At 38.0% G+C, this 24,957-nt stretch overlaps 3 protein-coding genes across 3 annotated transcripts in view; 2 read left to right on the forward strand and 1 right to left on the reverse strand.

Moving 5' to 3' along the window:
• The window catches only part of LOC135715419 (ATP-binding cassette subfamily G member 4-like), a 98,943-nt gene extending 82,896 nt beyond the window's left edge, over window positions 1-16,047 (forward strand). The window contains exons 4-8 of the mRNA XM_065238699.1: window positions 694-1,232; window positions 1,297-1,689; window positions 1,759-1,875; window positions 15,325-15,581; window positions 15,643-16,047. Coding sequence (XP_065094771.1) covers window positions 694-1,232; window positions 1,297-1,689; window positions 1,759-1,875; window positions 15,325-15,581; window positions 15,643-15,984 — 1,648 coding nt within the window. The 3' untranslated portion in view covers window positions 15,985-16,047. The remainder of the gene's footprint in view (window positions 1-693; window positions 1,233-1,296; window positions 1,690-1,758; window positions 1,876-15,324; window positions 15,582-15,642) is intronic.
• Window positions 16,048-16,147: 100 nt separating this feature from the next.
• LOC135715420 (serine/threonine-protein kinase RIO1-like) lies at window positions 16,148-18,237 on the reverse strand. Its single transcript, XM_065238700.1, has 2 exons — window positions 16,645-18,237; window positions 16,148-16,571 (listed from the first exon to the last, which is right to left on the reverse strand). Exons 1-2 carry the CDS (start codon window positions 18,104-18,106, stop codon window positions 16,333-16,335), a joined length of 1,701 nt encoding a protein of 566 aa, XP_065094772.1. The 5' UTR covers window positions 18,107-18,237; the 3' UTR covers window positions 16,148-16,332.
• Window positions 18,238-19,083: 846 nt separating this feature from the next.
• LOC135715421 (DNA-directed RNA polymerase III subunit RPC8-like) lies at window positions 19,084-20,117 on the forward strand. Its single transcript, XM_065238701.1, has 2 exons — window positions 19,084-19,352; window positions 19,428-20,117. The coding sequence occupies exons 1-2, from the start codon at window positions 19,242-19,244 to the stop codon at window positions 20,007-20,009; spliced, it is 693 nt and encodes a 230-aa protein (XP_065094773.1). The 5' UTR covers window positions 19,084-19,241; the 3' UTR covers window positions 20,010-20,117.
• The last annotated feature ends 4,840 nt before the right edge of the window (window positions 20,118-24,957 follow it).

The raw sequence follows: 24,957 nt of genomic DNA on the forward strand, positions 1-24,957 counted from the left end.
AGAACACGTCATCAGCCTCCAATGTGCACGCTATTGCCCATGAGGTGCGTCAGCTGAGAACATATAGTAATAATTATCCAACCGACGCGACGGAGCTACCCAAGAAATGGAAAATTGCATGAAGTAATTTTCCCCATGGCACGCTAGAATGCATAAGCGTTCCACTAAATTGTGCTCGTCACTTCGCCCGGTAAACAGTCCTCTTCTTTGTGGTATGAAGTACAGTACCCGTTCAATTTTGGCAACAAGCCCAAAAAAATTGTGTTGCCAAAATCGAACCGTGTCAAAATCGAATAGTTTTATTTTAAAATTTAATTTATGATTTTGTTGATTTTGGACCACCGTGAGTCATCTTTATGACATAGACGTAATAAATATTTTTTGTTTCATTAAAAATTGTAATCACAAGCAGCAAAAACAAAATTCGTTCGATTTTGGCAACGTGCCAAAAACGAACAGTTTTGTGGTTTTGTTGCCAACATCGAACCGTTCCAATATCGAACGGTTAGTGTATGACTATACATAAATGAATTGTGAGTTACTGGTCGCACTAAGTAATTGCAAGGGGGTTTCCTCTAACCGGTTTATTGCAACAAAGAGTACTTTGTACCCAGCTGTTGTTGATTCAACTGACTAGCACCCATGCATCAAATATAATTAATATATGTACGATCATTTGTTTGATTGTTTCAGGAAATCTGGAGTCGACGGCACAATTCACCTGAACAGAAAAGCTTCATGCTACATCACACAAGAAGACCATCACCAACCGCTGTTGTCGGTTGAAGAACTGATGCACATTGCTTGCCAGCTGAAAATCAAAGGAAAAACAAACTATGAGGAAACAATTACGGATGTGCTGTCCAATTTAAACCTCAATAACCGAAGGAACGTAACCGCCGATAGACTGAGTGGAGGCGAACGGAAACGTCTCTCCATTGCACTGGAGATGGTGGCAAACCCGTCGATATTTTTCCTGGACGAACCTACTAGTGGGCTAGACGAAGTAACCGCTGCAACCTGCGTTCGACTGTTCCGAGATCTTGCCAAGCAGGGACGTACTGTGGTCTGCACGATCCATCAACCTTCAGCCAGTATCTTTGCTCTGTTTGACCATATTTATGTAATTGCACGAGGATCATGCGTGTTCCAGGGTAGTCCTAAGGCAGTTGTACCGTTCCTTTCTCATCTGCACATCGAATGCCCAAGGCATTACAATCCAGCTGATTTCAGTAATAGCGCCTCATATTTCTGTACCTTTCTAGTCTCGAGATCTAATTTTTCGTTTTGTTTCAGTAATTGAAGTCTGTGATAACGACTCGCAAGACGTCATTCCTACTCTCTCTGAAGCAATGCAAAATGGCAAAGCCATCTGTACTAAGCAACAACTCCCAGCGGCTATCGCATCTACCTCGGTATTGGACGAGGAGCCCAGCTCGCTGGAGCCCATAACCGACTTTGTAATCAAACCAACCGTTACGTCAATGATATTGGAACAGCAACGACCCAAGGTGTCAACGTTGGTACAGAAAATGAAACAAATTACCCGGTTTTTTCACAGTCCCCATGCAGTGTCTGGTTTCGTTCAATTTTGGGTCCTATTTCGGCTAATGTGGACCAAAACGATGAGAAGCCGGACGGTACTCTGGATACAGCTGTGTCATCACATTATTTGTGCTATATTTATCGGTTAGTAGACTACTTAATATAGTGTTTAGTTGTGTTCAATTATTATGTTTTATTTATGTTCCATTGTAGGACTTATCTTTTTAAACGCCGCGAATGATGGAGCTCGAATGTTTGATCATCTCAAATTTTGTTTGGGTGTTTGTTTTTTCTTCTGTTACACTCAAGTGATGGTTCCAATTCTAAGTTGTAAGTATTATTTGTTTAATTTATTGTTGTATCGTTTTTTCCCCTGTTGATTTGCTTACGTTATGAGATGAACCAGTATCTGGCTGAACATCTTCTCAATAAAGACAAACAACCAACCAACCATTTGCTTGCGTGAGTTACGATTACCAGTTTTATTTTGCAACGTTGCATTTTTTAAACCAGAAAAATAAATCGTAGATGACGACAGATGAAGGCAATAAATGATCATTGGCGTAAATAAGGGGGGACCTAGAGCTGATCCACCCAATTTAAGAAATAAAGACCGGAGCAACCTATGTTTGCATTGCATGGAGGAATTGCGATATTTTTCCAGATTATCTAAAATAAACTCTGCTGCGACTTTCAATTCCTTAATTAATTACCAATTCACGGCTGATTGGCCTTCACTTTTTTGCTACACGAAAGGTTGAATCACTTCATGAAGTGTTTCTGATCTTTTGAATAATACCGAACAAACCTTTCATTTTGCATGACTTTGAAAAATATCCAGAGTACTTTAATGAAATCATATTGAAAATCCATAGATATCAACAAAGTTCTATAAAACTTATACAAAGGTTCCTGTACTTATACAAAGTTTATTTAATGTAATTACATGAACTCAAATAAAGCGCCCTGAACTTTTCCCCAATAAATTTAACTTATCCCTGAGCCTCTATGAAGTTCCCTACATTTGTGGAAAGTTCTGTGAATTGCTGGAAAGTTGCGCCCACTTTTACGAAGTTTTCTGAACTTATACGATTTGTTTATAGCTTATTCAAACTACAGGTAAATTTTTACCAAGATTGCTGAACATGTATATTTCCGGAAACAAAAACGCAATTCTTAAAACTTCGGAAAGCTTCGGAACTCATAGCAGGTCAGCGATCGGTGTACAAGTTGAGCGAATCAAATTGTAAATCGAGAAACTTCGCATAGCAACCAATTATGTAGAAGTTCAGGGAACTTCATACAAGCTCGGCTAGATTTTCGGAAATTTCGTGGAATTCATGATGTCCTGAGATCTTGGTCAAATTTCCGGGAACAGTGATGAATGTTCCCGGAAATTTGACCAAGATCTCAGGACATCATGAATTCCACGAAATTTCCGAAAATCTAGCCGAGCTTGTATGAAGTTCCCTGAACTTCTACATAATTGGTTGCTATGCGAAGTTTCTCGATTTTCTATTTGATTCGCTCAACTTGTACACCGATCGCTGAACTACCGTTCCGATTCAAATTTCGGACACTTTCATTTTTAATTAAATATTACATCCAGTTAGAAACAAAGTAATAATGTTAGATGATCGTGGAGGGCACTAGTCAAAAAAATTTAAAATTTACAAGACATGTGGATCATATTCGACCGAGATAATCAACTTTTAAAAGTGTCCGAAATTCGAGTTTAAGTGTCCGAAATTTGAATCGGCACGGTACTATGAGTTCCGAAGCTTTCCGAAGTTTTAAGAATTGCGTTTTCGTTTCCGTTTTCCAGCACAGAAGGGGGTGATAGGGCCAGGTCTCCAGTGAAAAATATTGAACTAAGGTAGAGATATAGATTTGACAACACAGAATAATAACCACAGGGGTCAGCGTCCTGAATGAACTATCTCCACCTCCTCAAGGTGGTTTGTTTAAAAGGACGTTAATAAATGGAAGCACAGGGGTCAAATGAATTCTGCTTTATAATTCCCATAGTAAGAAAAGTTTTTCAATATAAGGGATAGTCAAAGTAACAGTGATAATAGTTAAAAGGTTGGAAAATAAAGGTAAGCTCCAACCGTTGTTATCCTTGGATTAAAGCCCGGTCAAGAATTCCGGCTGCTTTGATGTCGACACTAGAGTTAATCAACACGACTCTAAGCAAACACTTTGCAGATCATCCAAACAGGGATGGTATTAAAAGTTAATCCGAGTTGGAGCTTACCGCCATAAATTTATTTTATTATTGTTTTCTGTAGCCTTATCATTCAAATATTTACGATTGCTGAAGAGACTAAAATTGATTCTTGATTCTATTATAGGAAATTATTGTTATGCCATACAAACCGAAAATTTATTGTAACTAACGTATTGTTAAGTATTCTGTGTTTAGCTATGGATACTTTCCTACAACCTCCAACATTGAAGCGTTTGGTTTTTATGATGTTTTTAAAATTTCGTTTTAGTAATTGTTCAATATTTTAAACAATTCCAAACTAAACAAACCACCCCCTGTGCAGTTTTCACTAATAGGCTCAAATAATTATGCAGGGTATATTCTGACCTATTCAAACCCAAACCAAGCTAATACTAATGAGATGCCCCCTACCTGGTACAGACAATTATATTAACATCCGAACTCGTACTACAAACAATCAACATATACCTGACCAGGCTAGCCTCATCCTATTATTACTTATTGAGCTTTACTTAATTCTTTCTTCCCTAAAGTTCACTTGTTAGCAAATATATGACAGAAGATCTGATTACTATTTCTATTGGTTGCAATAACAGCTTCCACTATTGCGTATAATTAAAATAAACTAAGGGTAAGGCCTAGTTGACTTCCTATGAGGACCCCCAGCATCCTATTCTACCCACTAGATAAGCCTAGAAGTAAACATTTCTCACTTTATCTTAATTATGCTACGTTTATACATTGACCTGCAAAATTAATTTTGTCTTCGTCCGTCTTAAGTAACACTTTATGTGATAAAATCCTTCATTCCGAGATTAGTTCCCTATCTAAAGTATATTTTGTTTAATGTGAGTACTTCCATCACGGTCACCTGACTACATCCCAATGCACCCTGTCATGGTAAATGGTATTCCTATATGCCACAACCGAACACACAACAGGACACACAGTCATAACAGAAGCATTCACCCTTTTCGAAAATGAAGCAATAGGGTTAACTACCCCATTTCCGGCCTATTAAGCACAACCAGCACTTAGTCTCTCTTAATCTGGCGCAGTTTAGCACCAAACGGAATGTTATTATTACTCATGGCCAGGTTTGCTTCCACTCACTTGTTATAAAAAATTGTTTTTCGGAATTATGAAATCATTAAATGTTATAATGATATGTTGTACTTGCAAGTAACAAGAAAACGGTGTAAAGACTGTGTTTGAGTCATAAAACCTGTCAATTTCGGTTTCAGAGCGTCGTGAAATCGCTGATTGTGACGCATTGAAAGCAATATTGACAGATTTTATGTGTCAAACACATATTTCACGACCTCTTCTTGTAACTTACAAGTACAAGTGACCATTATAACATCAAATGATTTCATAGTTTCGAAAAACAATTTTTTTTATAGCAAGTGAGTGGAAGCAAGCCTGCTTATGGCTTCCAAATTTATTTACCTTTCCGTACGTACCGTAAGATTCGATAAAAAGAAACCAATCGTTGAGATATTGTCAAAAGTCTAACACTACTTTTTGACGCCAAAATCGGCCCACGGATTCTAAACTCGACCTAACGCATTGAAACGCCAATGAATTCACTTCGGCCTATCGGATGAAGATACAAATTGATTCGGTCGGAGCGCTTCTTTTATTGTGGATATGATGGGTGCAAACCTTCATATCACGCGTTCATACCAACGCATAATTGACTTGTTAACTCTGAAATCATGGATTTATTTGAAGTTTTCTGCTCGATAGGCCCAAAATGGGCGATTAGGCCGAAGTAGTTCTCTACCCTACATACATGTTACCAACTGCAATATACCTATTTTGGTTATTCATTCAATGATAATTAATGAATGAAAAACAATGAAAGAACGTCACTCAATTGAAAAGTGCAGCTTTTAGTCGAAGCTCTCCGGATTTATTCCAAGTATTTCTACGGTTTCACTTGAACATTTTTAAAGCCACTAAAATTTAAAGAAACCCAATAACGAGCTTCCCTAACCTTCTCCAAATTTCTATAAAGTTTGATGAAGTTCTACTAAATAATTTGCATTTCTACGAAGTTCACAGAAGCTTTACGGAGATCACTAAATTTCTATGAATTTTGCTGAGCTTTTACACTAATAGCTGAACTCCGAGAAAATCTCCAGAAATTCTAAGTAGTTCCTGAAGTTTTAAAAAAGGTTTCTAATGTGCTATGAGATTTCTGAAGATTGATGAGATTTATTGAAGTTATATACTTTTAAAAAGTTTCCTAACAATTTATGAAGTTCCCTGAAATCAATCTCTTGTCACAGCTTCTACGAATTTTCATTGATTTCTTAGACTAGCGGCGGCGGTGGAATAGTGGTAAGCGTGATTACCTTTAACCCCAGCAGGCCTGGGTTCAATCCCAGTCGGCGCCGTCGGGATGTTCTGAGGCATAACATCTCTGTTCACGCCGCGGGAAGTAAAGCCGTTGGGCCGTTGGTCCCCGGTTCATGAGTTGATGGGTCGATAGGTAGGGTCCAGGTGTGGGAGCTGCCTCTCTGGTGCCAGTAGCATTGGTGCTCAGCACGGAAAACAAATAAAGGAAAAAAAGAAGGTTCCTGAACTTCTGTAAAAACTCAGTATAGAACATCTGATGGAGTGTACATTTTTCGCCACCCGTAATTTTTAAATTAAGAAGTGAAGACATTTTGCCGATCCCCCCATACTACCGATGGTTTATGGATTATGTCTTGTCAGCTAGAGCCATGCGACCTCCCCCTAGCCCAACATCCTAGTTATATCTATGCAAATTATGCGCATAATCCAGTTTTATTTACACTTGTGCAAATACATTTCAGTTTATATATCACTCTAATACCCCGTACAGACTATGGCTTATATCATGTAATATAGGCTGTCTTGCAATGACCACTCATACATCTATTTAATTCTCTAGGCGGGGTTTGGGTTTTCTGTATAAAATCACCTAAATGCTTATTTCAGTTAAAATTGACTCTTTAATGAAATCTATACCGGTGTGTGTTACATTTCGACAATTTTGAGGTTTTCATGCTTAATACCCCGTTCACATTACAGCCTATATCACGTAATAAAGGCTGTTTTGCAATAAGCACTCATACATAGGATTTCCAGTGAATACTAAATGTATGAGTGCTTATTGCAAGACAGTTTAAACTGAAACAAAGATCATAGTTAGGAACACTATTTTGCAGAAAACACTTATTTTCAGTAAACTACGCTTAATACCGTTAAATCTACCATGATTTCAGCATAGTTGACTATAAATATAAACAAATTTAGTACCATTCTGTCAAAACTGCTATGCTTACTTAAACGGCATAGTAGTTTTGATAGAAAAAATATTAAAATTAAATGAATTTCGTTATCGCAAAAATCTATTGGTGGGAGTATTTAATTTAAACCATAAATCTAGTAGTTTTGCCAATGGATTTTGTTTCTGTGTATATATCACGTGATATACGTAATATACGCTGTTATGTGAACGGGGTATAGCATCATAAATTGATTTGTGTTTTTGGAATATATCATAAACACATGCTATTTGCTCTAAAAAAACCAAACCATGTTAAGTCGGTTTCTCCTACTTAAAAAATGAACGCATATTTGTCCCACTCCAAAAATATATACCAAATTGTAAAAACAAAACAAAGGTTGTCTTATAGAAGCAACCATTAAATTCCTAAGGAGGATCAGCCCAAATCGTACTCACTTAACAGCGGATGTATTTTCTTTTTGCTGTAGGAAGTGTTATTGCTACCTCAAGCTACAACACTTTTAAACAGCACCTCTCAGTGTTACTCAATATTAGATACAAATTATCGACCTTCTATAATTCTTATTCCTCTTCGATCCTTGTTTGGACACTTCAGGTAATCCTTCTTAGACATCGATTTGGAAAATTCCTCTTCGATCCTTGGGATTCTTACAGTAATCCTGTCTGGAAAACGATTTGAAAAAATATAAATCTCTATTTTTTATGGCGCCTAATCGCAAAAGAAAAGGGCGATCTCTTGTTCCCTTCTCATGAAACTCCTATGATAAACCAACATTTTTTGCTGTTTTATTTAAGCATTCCGCTAACAACCCAATTTCATTACTTTAACTTGTAAGTTGTTCATCGAACATGCATTTAACGGTCTATTCAAATGTTTCTTAGTTTGCAGTACCACTACCAGTGCCACGCGTAGTAAATTGCCTTGCGGTTGACATTTATACACCTTCACCATCTGTTGAGAGTACTGCCCACAAATGGCGGTAGCGTTTTAGAGACAATGTTTTACAGTGTAAAATATTAAATGTGTTATGTCAGTTTGTCTGTGGTTTCACTATTTATTTTACAATGGGTTAACCTGCAAATTCAACTGGATTTTAAGTGAGCATTCTATAATAAAAAAGTAATGAAAAAGTGATCCATCACTGTTACTAACAAAATCTGAACTATTCGTAAGCACATAAGCGCTGTACAGTTCTAATCTCTCAATAAGAAGGTAAGAGGTTTCAAGACTGACTATAAGAAATGCCTTTTTTTTATCCATCATCGTATTATCACAGACAAAAAGACATAAAACTGGCAATTTGTTAATCGAACTTGCATTTAACGGTCAATTTAAATGTTTTTAGTTGGTAGTACCGCCACCCATGCTTGGCATGCACAGTTTTACAAACCAACTGCTCGTTTGTTAACAGCTTTTCACTCAGTTGTTGAAATTAGGTTTTCTTTTGAGTAATTGATAGAGTACGATCATAGTTTACTATAGACATGCAAAGAGTAGTTAAATCTTAAATTTTGAATCAACACCATTGAATTTTTACTCTAAAAGTACGAGATGTGTAGCGAGCATTTCTCACTTCATTTTGACAACGCAACAACTAATACAGCTTATTAGAACTAAAATTTACTATTTTTTCGTATCTATAACAACCTTAAACTCCATTCTATTGACTGCTTCAAAAAGAACTATGTTTCGTCTACTGTGTGCAAAAATATTAGCAAATGAGCAGTTCGTGACCAAAAATGTGTGTGTATGTTATACGGACTAAAATATTAATTGAGTGGCGTTTTTCTCTGACGAATCAGAAATGCCCAAGCAACCAAAAGTTCGGATATAAGCCTCTTTTTTGGCTTAATCAGCTATTCGAAGGATTATGAAGAGAATTCTATTCAGCTTACTTTTTAAGTAATTAACTGAACTTCCAAGTTCACATTCGATGTTTAAGCTTCTAACAGAATGCTGTTTCACTTTTAAAAAGAACTTGAAAGTTCATAAAAAGTTCGTTTAACTGTTGGAAGGAATGCTATTCAGCCCAAAAAGAAAACTTGAATGAAATCAACAATCCAAAATAGAAAACAAATATATCTATTATTTTGCTGCTTACCCCGTTCTCTTCTAATTTATTATGAGCTACTGCGCCGTCGGAAGATAAATGTTTGAAATATGGTCAAATATTTAATTTAAATTACATGTTTTTAAATTACTTACCGCAAGTCTCGAACTCGAGTCCTACTCTTTGAAACCGAGATACATACCACTGCTCTATGTGAACGAAGTGGATTATTATATGATTTTACTCGATATGTTGATTTCATTCATAAAAATGGTTTTCAGAGTAGCCAAATCTACTTTCATGTTCCGTAAGAACTATTTTTGAACTTCAAAGTCTCTGATTAGTTCATGTAGAACCTTATCTGAACTGGGCGTACTTTGGTTCGCGTGTAAAGGGCCTTAGAAAGTTTGTTTGTGCTCTTTTGTCGTTATCAAATGGTATGCCTGAAATGTTATGCCTGATTATTTTATGTGATTTTCCTATAGGAGTATCACGTGATATACGCTGTCTTGCAATGATCACTCATACATCTAATATTCACTGGAAATTCTATGTAAGAGTGCTCATTGCAAGACAGCCTATATTACGTTTGGTTTCGGAGGTTAAATCATCACCAACTTTGGCAACAAAACGGCTCTTTTCAGGGCCACCAAGCTTATTACAGTAAAGAGTAGGAATAGAATTCATCTACCTGTTTGTCCAGATTCAGAACCAACGATCACACAAAATGCTCATGTAATCAAACTGGAAGCAGGGGTACACATTATTGTGATCAACCTTGATCACCTTTGAATCGCCACGGCCGGTTATTTTCGATGGAAGAAGCAACAATCTAGCATCTAATTCGACGAAGACGGCAGGACACATATGTGAAGCTGAGCTATTTACGAAAGAGAGTGTCGATGAAGAGAATCGATCAATGTAGATAGGACCTATTGAAAAGTGACGCGAGATTTGTTTTCCGTACTGAGCTCCAATGCTACCGACGCCAGGGAGGCAGCTCCCACACCTGGACCCTACCAATCGACCCATCAACTCAACCGGGGACCAACGGCTTTATTTCCCGAAGGAAGGTGTGATCAGAGATATTATGCCTTAGCACATGCCGGTGGCGCCGACTGAGATTGGACCCAGGCCTGCAGGAGTGAGAGGTAATCACGCTAACCACCGGCGCCGATATCTTTCAAGGTGATATCACGGCGAATGAGATCGACCCAAATTTGAGTTTAGTTATCTCAGAAATAAGAAATAAAGTGCAGGAACTCAGCGATGAGTAAATTTGCCTCATGTTTTCCCAGGTTTTTCCAGGATTTTCCAGGGAAAAAATCCCGAATTTGAGAAAAGTAAAGATTGGATTCACTCAGTCTATTGGTACTACTCCGAGACTGAATAAAATATTCGTCACTTTCCTCATTTTCTGGCAGATTTTTTAGGTTTTCCACAGGAAACCATGAGACAAATTTACTCATCGCTGAGTTCTTGCACTTTTGGCGATTATGAGTGAACTAAACTCAAATTTGGGTCGTTCTCATTTGCCGTGTACGAAAAAAGGAAAAGAGCCAGTGTCGCTACTTGATAGCAAACTACTCATAATGCGAGGAGTCTTTGTAGCTTTTATACCACTTGGTTGCACATCATTCTGCTTTAACCTAAAAAGATATAAAAGAGCGCTGCTGTATGGCATTAGCTCATTTTCGCTTCGGAAGGCGTGGTGAATAGCGATAGCAGCAGTAGGAAGGTGGTGGCTAGTCCACTCCTTGAACCCAACAAGCAACAATTGACTGATCGTGGCAAAGGAGGAAAAGGTCTGGTAAAGGAGGCACCAAGCGTCATCGCAAAGTTCTTCGAGATAACCGCCATCGGTCGTCTGGCTCGCCGTGGTGGTGTCAAACGTATCTCCGGTCTGATCTACGAGGTGTGCTGAAGGTGTTTCTGGAAAATGCTGTCACCTACACTAAACACGCCTAGCGTAAGTGGCCATGGATATGTCCTCTTCAATAAAACGGCCCTTTTCAGGGCCATCAAGCTTACATCAGTAAAGAGCTGGAATAGAATTAATATGTGCTTGTCTGTCCATATTCAGAACCACAAGCCCCCAACGACCACACAAAATGCTCTCCAGAGTTGAAATCTTGTAACCAAACTTGAAAGCAGGGGTGGAAGTGATTTTGATTGGTTCTCTTAATCAACTTTCTCTTTGAAAAAAATTACTACAAATTTGGTACGCCTACAATTCAAAAACGGAAAGAGTTGAGATAATAGATAATTGATCAATTAAAGAACTAAATGCTCTTCACATTTATTCCGTCCACTAGCGGTCCTACGTCAAGCTTCCGTTCGTGCCCCTAGGCACAGACCTTTCTACTTTTTTTGACAATAATCGTATTGTCAATACATTCTATATTGACGTTAATACATCGATATTGACAATATTTCTGTATTCGCATCATCAATATTATTATGAATACTTCATCTCCGCATCAATACATTGAGTGTGGGGTGTGGGTATGTACGTGTGGGGTTCGCTTTAAAAGTTACCGATGATCAGGCCCTATCTGCTGTTGCTTGCTTTACTCTCCCAAGTAACATTTTAAGTTTTATGAAATACTACAAAGCAACTATAAAACAACATTCATAAAACCCTGGTCAAGGCTCTTTTGTAATTAATGCATGCATCAAAAACTCATTAAGACTAGAATATGTCTAGTTGGCCCACCCTGGAGAAGCTTCTGAAGGGTGTATTCTCGAAGCTCTTCAAGATTAATTTACTGTAAAAGGTTGTATGACGAACGCATTGAGAACCATTTGAAAGCTACAATAAAAGCTATTTAGCAACAATAAAAACCCTTTCCGAGCCATTTCCGCTAGCCGCATGCTGAATCCACTAGGAAAGCATCAATCAAGATAGAAAAGGATTTATGAATCCGATCCTATCAAAATTATTAAAATAGAAACTGATGGTATAAAAATCTTGTTGACAAATTTATTACAATAGTTCTCATTAAGAGCCATATTAAATTTTATGTGAAATGTACGTGAAAACATCGAAAAAATTAAGTACACCCTCGTAAAACGTCGATTTGACTAATTATTTAACATTGAAAAATAAAATATATTCTTCAGATGGAGCTTGGCCGAGATTTTTTTTAATATTTTCGCATTTAAATGTTTGCTTATTGCTAAATTTATCAGAATATAGTTATATCTAAGGAAATATAGATTGATAATCGAAGATTGTAAAAAAAAACAAGCAAACTAATTGTAACATGGCGGTGGCATAAAAGTTGATTTTCATGGGTCATTTGTGAAAGAGTTGTTTTGCTTCCAAGAATTCCTTAACAAATTAATAAGGTTTTAAAATGGCTTTTATGAGGAAAGCTTGCAGGCTGAATTGTATTTATCCAAGGCCATTTTGCTTGATCCTAACCCGTTCAGCTTAATGGCAGCATTTATGGAGGCAAAGTTGCCTGCAAAAAATTAAACGTCAAAGTTTGTTTATCTTTTGATAGTTGCGCTGTGAGATCCACGATTCTTCCAGGCCGTTTTCTCCCGATGAATTGGGAGCAGTTACTCAGATAGTTTGTGATACTGTTTTACAACATTTCGCATTTCGGACAGCTGGAAGCGCAATCGTTCCCGAAAAAGATCCCCTTCTTTTGGATAGTTACAGAAGTGCAACATCCAATGAAATACGCTTGAATGAAATTTTCAAAGAGTTGATTCTTTCACCGAATAAAATCGCTGCTTTTTTAAACCAGCTAATCTCCGCTAACTAACAGTTTCAGTGGTTTGCTGTCGGTTGTTATTTCGATTGTCATCGCAAGATCTGGAGAAGGCTGGTATGTTTTTCAACTTTCGACAATGTTTTATGAGTTCGAGGGCTCTGCTCACTTTACTCTTCTCCGTCGTTGGTGGTATCAAGACTAGTAGGTCCCGAAGAAACGAGCTCAACTTTTTGGCTCAGCTCTGGTACTATATTCGGTTCCAAGCTAATCGATTCACCCCTCGAAAGATAGGAAAATCAACTAACCCCTCATTTTATCTGTCAAACTTTCATAGCGAATCAAAACAAACATAGTGTAGTACTGGAATTTATACTATAATGGGGTACGCTACTCGATTTGCTTGGGACCACTAGGCTAGTCAAGTAGTGAGCCAATTTGATATCGTTAGTTTCGTATTGATTGTTGGTGGTATGCTGGTTCTTCTATAGAAGTAAATTTATCTGAAATTGACTTGATTTTTTATCACACTACGTCTATCCTTCGAGATTTCCTTGTCATAAATTTGGAATTTATTAACTATGAGGAACCATCTTTAAAGCTCAATTTGTAAACAGAGTAATTGAGGAGTTAATGATGCACTTTAAAAAGCCTAAAAAGCAACAATAAATGCTTTTTGGTCTAATGCAAGACCTAATGGTTTTGTGCAGTGTTGGAAAAGTTCGCGATGTTTCACGAAGTTCACTAAGGGTAAGTCCACAGGTGAGTCATAGTGATTTTTTGCGAACTTTTCCATCACTGGTTTTGTGGTTGCTTTTATAATGATAGAACACGTTTATAAAGTATTTTATCAAGACATTAATAAACAATTGCTAATGACGTTTATGCTTGAATTGCAGAACAGTTTTAAGGAGGGATTGATAACTGTTTTAAATTTATTTTTAAAACAAGACAGTTTTTGACTTTCTTGCCAGATTATAGAAGGTTTTTAAAACAGCAAAAAGCTGAATTACTAAGCGGGAATGTTTTACACTTCGAAATGCTATATTTAAACTAAATGGATTGTTCATTGCCGTTATAAAACCATAATAAATCAGAGTGGATGCTAAATGGTTACTGAATTGTTACTTGGGCTGTAACCCCAAACGGCCAATTAATAATACTCACATGAAAATAATAGAGAGACACTTACTCTCGTCCCGTGAAATAAGCACATATTGCGATTTGTGTATAATATAATGAGCGAAAACGGTAACACTTCTCTAAGCATTACTCAGTCTAACAATGGATTTGTTATCTTTGAACTTCCTATGCAATAGCTTTTTTTTCAAGTTGGAAGAGGACTAATCGTTGGTCGTAGTTTGTACATAGATCACGATCTGTACAGTTTACGACAAACTGGAAATCGGATCATGCTCGCTTGATTTCCTTCACTGATCACAACGCATCAGACGCCCTTATTCGCACTATCTATTGAGGAATAGAAGGAAAAGAAGAGCCACTGCATCCACCTGAAGCTTAAGTCGGGTATCGGAGAAACCCACAATTAGGTGCTGCCGCGCGTAGAGCCAGCAAACGATGCCCTGTCGTATTTAATTTTTGAATTTTGTTGCATTTATAAATGCATTTTATGTTATGTACTGGAATAAATTTAATTTTTATTAAATGGATGGATCTCACTAAATGTTGACCCGGATTGCTCCATTTGTTCCAACCGCACCGTTATAACACCTCTGGGAACGCTAAAAAAACAACGGTTGTTCATTCTATTTTCTTTAATGTGTTACTTCAATCTCAGTTACTGGACAGCCGCGCCACCACCGTTACCGAAATGAGTAAAAAACACAAGAACAACAATAACAAAACGTCATATCTTCGCCTTTTTTTGACCAAACGGTTTCTGGTGATTCCCGCGATATAACAATCGATACATACTACATACACTACACTTTGCGTTTTTCTGGACACGTGCATGAGATTCGCGAGGAGCTATAAATGACACGGATCTGCAAAACTATGTAGGTGGTTACGAGGGTGGTTAGGCCTTGTAACGAAACGAATCCAGTACGTATTTTATAGTTTTTTTTTAATACTTTCAAACCATGCCATTTTGTGTTATTATGAAGCCTTGCTAAAATGTTCTTCATAAGGTGGTGTCAGTTTGTTTTTTCTCGATGAACTATTTAAAAGATTTTAATTTTTATACAATACATGCACTGATGGAAACATGCCTGTCTCATGTGCATAGGAAATTCCACAGCACACGGCCAGGCTATAGCCCTTGCAATTGTTCGGAGCCACAAGCCACGGTTGATTAATATGCAAATAAATCACACGCTAAGAAATAATTTATGTTGGTTGAAATTTGAAATACTTTTTGATATTTCATGTTTTATTGTTTTTTTTTTTTTATATATATTTTATTCGCCCCTCCGAACCCTTGTTTCGAATGTCGGAAAGGTCATTATGTATTACAAAAATGAATACTTACAGATCCACGCGAGGTGAAACTGGTGAAAAAGGAATGCTTCAACCGCTGGTACGGCTTGTTCCCTTACTACCTAGCACTGACGTTGTCTCGACTGCCGGTTCAAATATTCCTAAATGTAATCTTCACCATGATCGTATACTGGTTGGCAGGACTACCAGCCGAGTTCTTCCGTTATGCACTCTTCACAGCCGTCGGTATGCTCGTGTCGCTATGCGCCGAAGGATTCGGCCTAATGATCGGGGCCACGTTTAATGTGATGGTAAGTGCCAATTATGTCCTCACTTGTATATCTGGAAGTACACATTTTTGTTCTATTTCAGAATGGATCAGCGATCGGTCCACTAACGATAGCACCTTTCCTCGGACTGGCCATCTACGGGTTCGATTTCGCACCTCAGATTCCGGCAATAATGCAATGGCTGATGCGTGCATCCTTCATTCGGGGAGGCGTCGTGTCCGTCGTATTGGTAGTTTTCGGATACAATCGCCAGCGGTTGGATTGCAACGAAATGTACTGCCATTTCGATGATCCCAAAGTCCTGCTGCACTACGTGCGGATAGACAATACGACACTGCAGTTTGAGCTGTGCATATTGATTACAATGACGCTCTTCTATCGATTGCTGTGCTACCTTAGTCTGCGGAGGAGATTCTACCAGTGAGAATAGACGACGATTGCCGATGTAACTAACATCCATGACAAACACATGTGATCATCTTTTGTAGGCAAACCAATTTTAAGGGCTGATTTTTTTTTATCGACATAGTTTTACTCGGGTAATGCTATATTATGCGCGTACTATAGAAATAGCATTAGTTTTACATTCCACGGGTGAAAATGAATAATTGTAATTTTATACAACATTTTTTCAAAGGAAGTTTCTTTCCTGAGAAACTTATCGAACCAAATACAAGGATGACAACATTTAAAACTAGCTAGTTTCCGTACTTATGCAGGAATAAACTGTTTTTAATTGGAAAATATCACTACTATACACCGTGATTTTGTTTCACTTTTTAGCCCCCATCTTCTCTTTTCGTTTCTTTATGTGCTTTTTAACTTTTGTTTTACGTTTTTCGGCTTGCTCGTCTTTAACGGCTTTTTTGCGGGCTTTGCGTTCCTCTGCTGTTTCGTTTTTGTCTCGAACGGCTCCGGATTGTTTAGACTCTCCGTCATTTTCACCGTCATCTGCTGAATTACTGCTTTCGCTATCCTCATCCTGGGCTGGGTCACCTTCACATGGACGATCTAGAATGCAAATAAATTGAATTAAAGAATGAAAAAATAACTGCTGATGACTTTCTTCTGCTCAAATACACACCTTCACTGCTTTGCTCTTGTAGAATTTTAGGATTTTCAGCCACCTTTAAGTTTGCATCCAAACCCGTAATCGTTTTATAAACCAAATCATCTTTGTTCTTCTTTCCGAAGATATCCCTTTCGATGTCGTACACGTCGTGTAACGTTTTGGGAATGAATATTTGCTTGAAAACGGCTTCTTCAAGTTTTTCCTGTTCTGTGAACTCATCAAAACTACGGTTGGCGATCTTTTCCGACATTTTTTCCAAACAGTCTTCCATATTTTCTTCCGTAATGGTAGGATCGGTAATGAAGTCAAACAGTTCCTTTACCGTCATAGTGGACACGTCCTTTTTCCGGAAAAAATCCGTTATATTGTTACAATCTTTACGCAGAAATTCCAGAGCATGGGGATGTTCATGTTCTACGGACTGCGACACGTCTATGATGACAATTTTTCCATCATGGTAGAGAAGATTGAACTCGGACAAATCGGCATGCACCAGCTTACATTTACTGTACATCGCCCACATCATTTCAACTGCATCGCGGTATAATTCACGTGCTTTCGATCCACTCAATTCAACATCCTTGAGCTTTGGTGCTGGCCATCCATCTTTCCCAATGAATTCCATCACGAGAACATGACTGCGGAGCAGAATCGGTTCCGGCACGGGCAGGTCACACTTTTTCATGCGTACAAGATTCCGCATCTCTTTCTCGGCCCATGTCCGTACCATCTTTCGGGGATTATGTTTACTGTAACCGTGTCGAAAACGAAACTCACCCGTTACGTACTTGTCGCGGTCTTTGAAGATCAAAATTGAAGTTTTGAAAATTTTGATGGCGTAGTCCATTCCAGTTTTCGCGGTGGCATGGTAAACATTCGCTTCCTTGCCCGTCGAGATACATCCATTTATCTCGCAAATCATGTCGCGATTCAGCAGCTTGAAGAGAATCATTCTAGTTCTCGGATCCATGACCTGCTCCGCCGTGGCCCGGTCCTGTTTATCTTTACTTCGAAGTCGATCACTGTCCGCCTTCCGTTGGGTTTCTATCAACGTATTTTTAGCATGATTAGGAAGTGCCATTGGTCCTTCATACTTTTCTACGTTTATTTTGTTCGTAAATTTCTTAAATAAGGCATCGGCAGGTTGGAAGTTGGATACTTTCTGGCTGGAACTTTGAACATTGCTATGCGATTGCTGCATGTTTGCCGCCTGATTCTTTCGCACATTGTCCACATCGAAGCCGTAGTACTCATCATCGCTTCCGCTGTAATCTTCATCGTCCTCAGAATACTGCTCTTTCGCTCGGTATCGCGAGTTACCGAAGATAGCATCAGCTATGGCAACTTCTGTAGAAGGGATCGGAACTGGGTTTTCTCCAGGAATCCCCTCAGATGGAACTGTCTTTTTGAGATTGATGATATTCAACGACTCAGTTGTGTCCTCCAACGCATCGTCGAACTGACCTGCACTCATTGTTAATACCAAATATATTTCCCTATCACTTTTGCGTCAAGCTACTTGAGCTGGAGATTTTTCGGAATCTTCGGAATTTAAAATGTGACCACCTGCATTTCGTATTGTCCGTGCACGCGAAGAGATCCGAAACAGTGTTTTCGATAGATTCACACGCGGTTTTGTTATGAAAAGAAACTAAAGCAAAATGTCAAATCTAGTACTTCCAGCTTTTCAGCTGAACTGCACTGAACCAAAAACGATTTCTAAAGTAAGATAGTACACGCTATTTCAAAACTACCCAAATTTGGGTACAATCCACCCCATTGATATCAATCCAATCGACGTTGTTCATTTCAGGCATAACATTTGATAACGGCACAAGAGCATTTGTAAACAAACTTTCTAAGGCCCTTTACACACGAACCAAAGTACGCCCACGCAAACCAACAACATCATCGGATAGCGGCAACTATCACCTTTCCGAAAGTGGTATTGGTTTGCGTTAGCGTACTTTGGTTCGCGTGTAAAAGGCCTAGAAATTTTGTTTACAAATGCTTTTGTGCCGTTATCAAATGTTATGCCTGATTTGTCAACTCTCGCGTCACTTTTCAAATAGACCAATGTAACATATCCAAACAGATTAGTGGGAAAACAAACCGTTCATTCATTCATGTGTGCTGGATAAAAAGACTCCCTAATAAACAAATACCATAAACGAACTGTATCCCGGATGGGTAAACTATCCCACAAATAGTTTGGATGATACCGCGAACACGTCGTTAAGCTCTCTTTTATGGTTATTTTTATTAGGGCTATTAAACGTCAAAAAGGTCTATTGTTAAACCATAAACTGGTTAATTTTTAATCCTTTTTTGTTCTAATATTTTTGAGTGTACCTCTAGATATTGCTCTAGTACTTTTTAAGAAGTTGACGTTTTTTCCGTGTTTGTTTTACTTGTCGTTTTGCTGAGCTGAAAATATTATATTATTTTTTAATATATTTAAATACCTACCTACATGTGGATGAATAAAGCGTGAAAGATAAATAGGATAAACCGGCTGTATCCTGGAACGTCGTTACTATTAATTATTGTTAATGTAATTGAATTATGATCACAAAGTTTAATTGTAAAAATATCACCTGAACCACACAATGTTTGTACTAGCTGAACTAAAGGATACTGTTCGTATTGCTCCAGAACTTTTCAATTTGAAGCTGCCGGAGGCAATCAAGGATGAAGTCAATAGAAAGTTGGCCAATAAGGTAATAAATTAATGATTTTTTAAGGTAGTTGGATTGATCTAAAATAACTTTTTAATTTTAAACACTCTGTGGTAGGTCCTGTTGAATGTTGGCCTGTGCATTGCATTAAAAGACATTGTAAAGTTGGGTGATTCTATTATCCTGCCCGGAGACGGTGCCTCTCACACGGAAGTCAATTTCCGCTACATAGTATTCCGTCCCATGATAGGGGATGTTATCACAGGAAAAATCAGAAGCTGCAGTCGAGAAGGTGTGCACGTAACATTAGGATTCTTTGACGATATTCTGATACCGCCATCGGCACTACAGCATCCCTCCCGGTTCGAGGAAGCCGAGCAGGCTTGGGTTTGGGAATACCCGCTGGAGGATGGCAAAAAGCACGATCTTTACATGGACATTGGCGAAAATATTAAGTTTCGCGTCTCTGGAGAAGTGTTTGAGGAAAGTTCTCCAATTGGCCCACCTGATCAGGAAGCTCCAAGTACAAGTACGACAACGACGGACGCCAATAAAACCCCTTATCGGATTATGGCTGCGATCAACGAGTCCGGCTTGGGCTTGCTATCCTGGTGGGTTACCCAAAGCCAGGAAGAAGACGGCGAGGAAGAACAGGAAGCCGAAGAGGAGGACGAAGACGTGGAAGAAGAAGATGAATGAAAGAGTTGTAAAATGTGTCTTGGTATCAGCTTTCTGGTTTTATTTTATTTCATTATCATGTAATAGTTATTGTAATATAGAACTATTTATTACATTTCTTGGAAATAATCGCCTTTACTAGTTTTTTTGTTTATCAGTTTTCTTAAAAACGCTTTCAATAGCAAAAAGGATGTGAGTAGTCATCTGTTTACGTTTTTACTTCGAGACGATTCACGTTATCAAACAGACGCTGGCGGTCGTATGATGCTTCAAGCAGGATTAAATTCGCATCGATTCAATTCGATCTAAGCCAAACATTTGACACATTGTCTATCTGGTAAAGGGCTGGTAAAAAATATAATCCTGCTTAACGCTTCCACCATAAGAGACAAGCAGCATAATCATCGATCAATGGTGATTTGGTATCCGAAATGGGTAATTGCGCCTAAGGATTTTAGTGTGAGGGATGTGACTTTTTATGTTTTTGAATGACGAATCTTCTATTAATAAGGAGCTCGAAAAATCAGTCAGACTTGGGCGGTCTTTCTTTTACTTTCACCTCGACTTTGGTTAGCGTTTTACTAGAATAGGTAATGCACTTACTATTCTCGTCACGACGTATCATTGTTCTTCATCATGGGCTATTGAGTTTAGTTTCTAATGTTAGTCGTACTACAGTTTGGTTTGCTAATATCGTTAGGATCGCATTTACTGGTAAGAAAACTGTTAAGGACTTTTAAGTTGGTTTTTGGTTTGATTTAATAGAACTCTACAATACGTTCAACAACTGGCATCTTCCACTTACAGTTAAAAAAATATTTACATCATATTCTCTTCCCATCGATTTGCAACGTCTTCACAATAGTCAATTTGTTGTAACAAGTTTGTTTTTTGTTTTTTTTTTTTTGTTATATTTAGTAATGTGTATTTCTCTAGTCGATTTCAGTGCTATGCTTTTTTAAATTATGTGTTTAGCTCTCTGGTAAACTAAATAATGCTTTATTTGTTTTTGTTTGTATTAAAACGATTCAGAAATTCGTTTAGTATGCACTCTTTTACGGGGTGCCACTCAAATTGCACTCTCGCCAGACCTGACTTTTTAATGTAAAGGTAACCTAAATGATTTTTATACACAATTTATATCTACACAGCCATTATCGCATTACTACAATCATTCTTCGTTTCTTTTTACTTCCGGCAATGTTTATTAGAATACTCTAAACAAGGGTTTCATTTTAAACATTCGAACACGTATCCGTAACATTGAGAATTTTTGTTTGACAACAATGCAGTAATGTGTGTCCATCGCACATTGTATTTTCAAGATGTAACAGAAATAATTGGAAGAGAGGTGTGTCATTTGGAGATGGAGGATAATTATTAGAATGTTCGACACCATTAGAGTTTGTTCAATGGAAACTAGCTTCGACAAGATAAACTGATATTTTGGTGTCGTAACCGTGTTTCTTCCCACACTATCTTCGGAACAAATCTTGCAAAGGTTTGAATGTTTTGAGTGTAATTACATCAAAGGAAAATACTGGTTGCAGTTTACCGATTTGTTTCAATAAAGTTTTTGATTAAACATTTGTTCCGTTCATTTCCAACTAACAAATTCGTAGATTGACCAACTAAAATTGTTTTTTGGGTTCCAAATCGTGCATGCCTTATATCTTAGCTAGTTTCTATTAATAGCAAATTCCAGTTGTAAAGTATAAAAGTTCATGTATCTTACCATTTCTAATGCTTTACAGGCAAATTAGAATATTAATTCGAATGAAGGAATACCAATGTTTGAAACACTCGTTTACTTTTTTTTAAATACCGGGATATTATTTAAAAAAAATATTTATTCATTGATACCTCTCACATTTGCACTCCAAAATAGTTCCAATGTAATTGCCAAAGTGTAACACTATAAATAATTAAAAGTACCTACAAAGTCTCTTAGGTATGGCTTTACGTTATAAATAATTTGTCAACTTATCCTTAATCACTTGCATTTTGTCTTAATTTTAGCGATGCGTAGGTTCTGCTTGCTTCAGGTAAAGTTACTTGCTTTTATTTTCCACTAATCTCCGTATAGATTTACTGGATATTCTAACGATTATCAAAACAGTTCCAAACACGGTTGCCGTCTATTCACATAAGGATTACAAGAAAACACAACAGAAACGACTTCAACCAACTGAACGACGATTCGATTAATTATTCAATTAGCAAACAGCGCGGCAAGTGCTCCCTTAGGTAGTCGAACAGTTCATGCGATGCTCCCGGACAGTTGGTCAGTTCCAGTTCCTGTAGATGGCGTAGCTGTATCAGACTAGATAGGCCGGAAGAGGTGAGTAGGGGGCAACCGGCCAGCGACAGGACTTGGAGGTTGCGCATCGAACACAGATGTTGCAGGCCAAAGTCGCGGATTTGCGTGCACCAGCGAAGAAATAGGGCCGACAGGGAGAGCATCGTCGAAATGTAGCCGACACCGATGTCGGTTATGTGGACGCAACTGAAAGGAGAACGAAAATTAGTTGTATTAAGGTGTTAGGGAAATGTATTTTGGTTGGACCTATTGATGTCATTTTCACACTGCGTCTAAATGTATGCCGTGTTTTTTCTATGCATATAGGGGAAATGGCTCTAATGTTGGCCTATGGATCTAAGATTGGGCCTATAGTGGCGCCGTTGGTGTAGTGGTAAACGTGATTACGTCTCACCCCAGCAGGCCTGGGTTCATTCCCAGTCGGCGCCGCCGGGATGTTCTGAGGCATAACATCTCTGATCACGTGGGAAGTAAAGCCGTTGGTCCCCGGTTCATGAGTTGATGGGTCGATAGGTAGGGTCCAGGTGTGGAAGCTGCCTCCCTGGTGTCGGTAGCATTGATGCTCAGCACGGAAAACAAGATCGACGGAAAACAAATTAAGGAAAAAAAAAGATTGGGCCTCCTATTTATCAATTTTATGTAGATTGAACGCGTCATTGGGACGGTACCAATGGATGTTTTTGGTCGCTATTGAAAATTTAGTCGATTGCTGAATTTATGTATGGGCCCAAATTAGGGACAGTTAGGCCGACATTACATCCATTTCCCGTATCATATGGACATGAAAAATGTGTGTTTGGTGAAAAAGTCTTCCTTTCTAGTTTCTAATAATACTGAAGAAAGATTTATTTTACAAAATAAAGATGAAAAGCGTTAAATTTTATTCAGCAAGAATTTCATTCATGGTTGGACCAAAAAAAATGCGTTATGGTAGGACCTATTATACAGGGTGTTTGGTTCCGGGTTTTACATATTTTCAGGGTAGATAGGGCTCCTAAAGTTATGAAAAAATCCCCATGAAACATAGGGTCGGAAATGACTGCTAAGTGAGTTATTCAACATTTTATGTTTTTCTGTATTGCCAACTTTGGTTAGCTATATTTTTTTAATCTTAATGTTGTTTTCTGATTTTAACATACTAAATGAAAGATTAAAGTCTTAGCTATCAATGCTATTTGAAAAAGAACTCGATTAAAGTTAATTATCATACATTAAAATTGAAAAGTATGTTGAAAGTACCAAAGAAACTGGTGAAATTTCATACATTTTAGTGTTTTTAAGTTGAAAATTTTCATTTCTGTTTATTTAGCTGTTCTACAAAACATTTTCCATGCAGTTCCCTAGATTTGTGCCTTTGGTAGTAACCTTGTAGGCTTTATGGTTTCTTCGTAATTATTGATTTAAAACAGCCATAAAAACTTGTGACGTTTTCTTAAAATGCGCTATAGTCACCCTATTCGTTCGTACGTTCGGCTGTTGTAGTGGACTACGCATATGAAAATTTGGTAGAATGTTATTGTAAATGTTTAGCTACATTCTTAACTTTTGATTACCGCACATCTCCTGCGCCGAAAGAAAAGATAACTGCGGAGGTGTTTCGCGGTATCGAATATTGCTCAGTCTCAGCAGAAAGCACAACGAGAGACACCGAATCGGCGAATTCTGAGAGCGGATAGGAGAGAAGTAGGTAGTGGTAATAAGTCGATGTCCTTTTTATTTCATAGCACTCGCAGCTCAGCTGCGGTGCTGTTTCGACGAAGGAGTGTGGAGCTCCACTGCTTCTGTATACACACTTAGACTTTTTTACAGGAGTTAGTATTTTTACTGGACTTTTGGATTACTGACTCGGTAAAAATTCAAATGACTGTTATTCGTAAAGGTTGGATAAAATCGAATTTTTTTATTTTTCATCATTACACGGGGTTAACAGAAGTTAGTCTGTAAATTTTCGTAACACATTTTCTTAACTTGGAATTTTTCACAGATTTTTTAAATTTTACCGAAGAGTTCCGCAATTCAAAAACTCGGTAAAAATTACTTACTCGATAAGTGTGTACTGATGTATAGTTGGGTTGGTGAAGAGGCTAGCATGTGGAGGGTATTCTCGGGCTAGTGAATGCCACCCATCCCCACTTATAATTCAGTAATACACTATTTATTCATTTCCGTTTGATATGTTTACAAAGTTTGCAAACAGAAATGAGCATTGCAGTGTAGTTACCAATTTTCCAAGTCATAGACTTCAGATAACTGTTCAAAGTCCCATATTTTTTTTTATAACGGAATCATGAACAAAAAACCGAAGACCACTATGACAAACGCGATGGGTCTGAAGGGATCTTTACATAGAAATTGTTTTTAGGTGATACGATCCAGATCCTCGGGCTCCGGTTCCACTTCGTTTTTTCCAGGAGGCCATTATCTGCTATCGGAAAACAAACAATAACAAAACTGTGATGACAATTTAGTGCCTCAAATCGCAATAGTGCCCGAGATTAACTTCCTATAAAACTCGAAGTGGCAGTGAAAGTGCTTATGATTTGTGGACGCTGAATCGTATCACCTTAAGAACTCAGTATGTTCCATTCCCAGGTTGGAAATTTTCTCAACTTCCCTGGGCATAGAGTATCACTGTGCATGTAATGATAC

This window comes from Ochlerotatus camptorhynchus, unplaced genomic scaffold, assembly GCF_037179485.1.
Source record: "Ochlerotatus camptorhynchus isolate MF236.1 unplaced genomic scaffold, CSIRO-AGI_Acam_v1.1 ptg000897l, whole genome shotgun sequence".
NCBI classification, from domain to species: Eukaryota; Metazoa; Arthropoda; class Insecta; order Diptera; family Culicidae; genus Ochlerotatus; species Ochlerotatus camptorhynchus.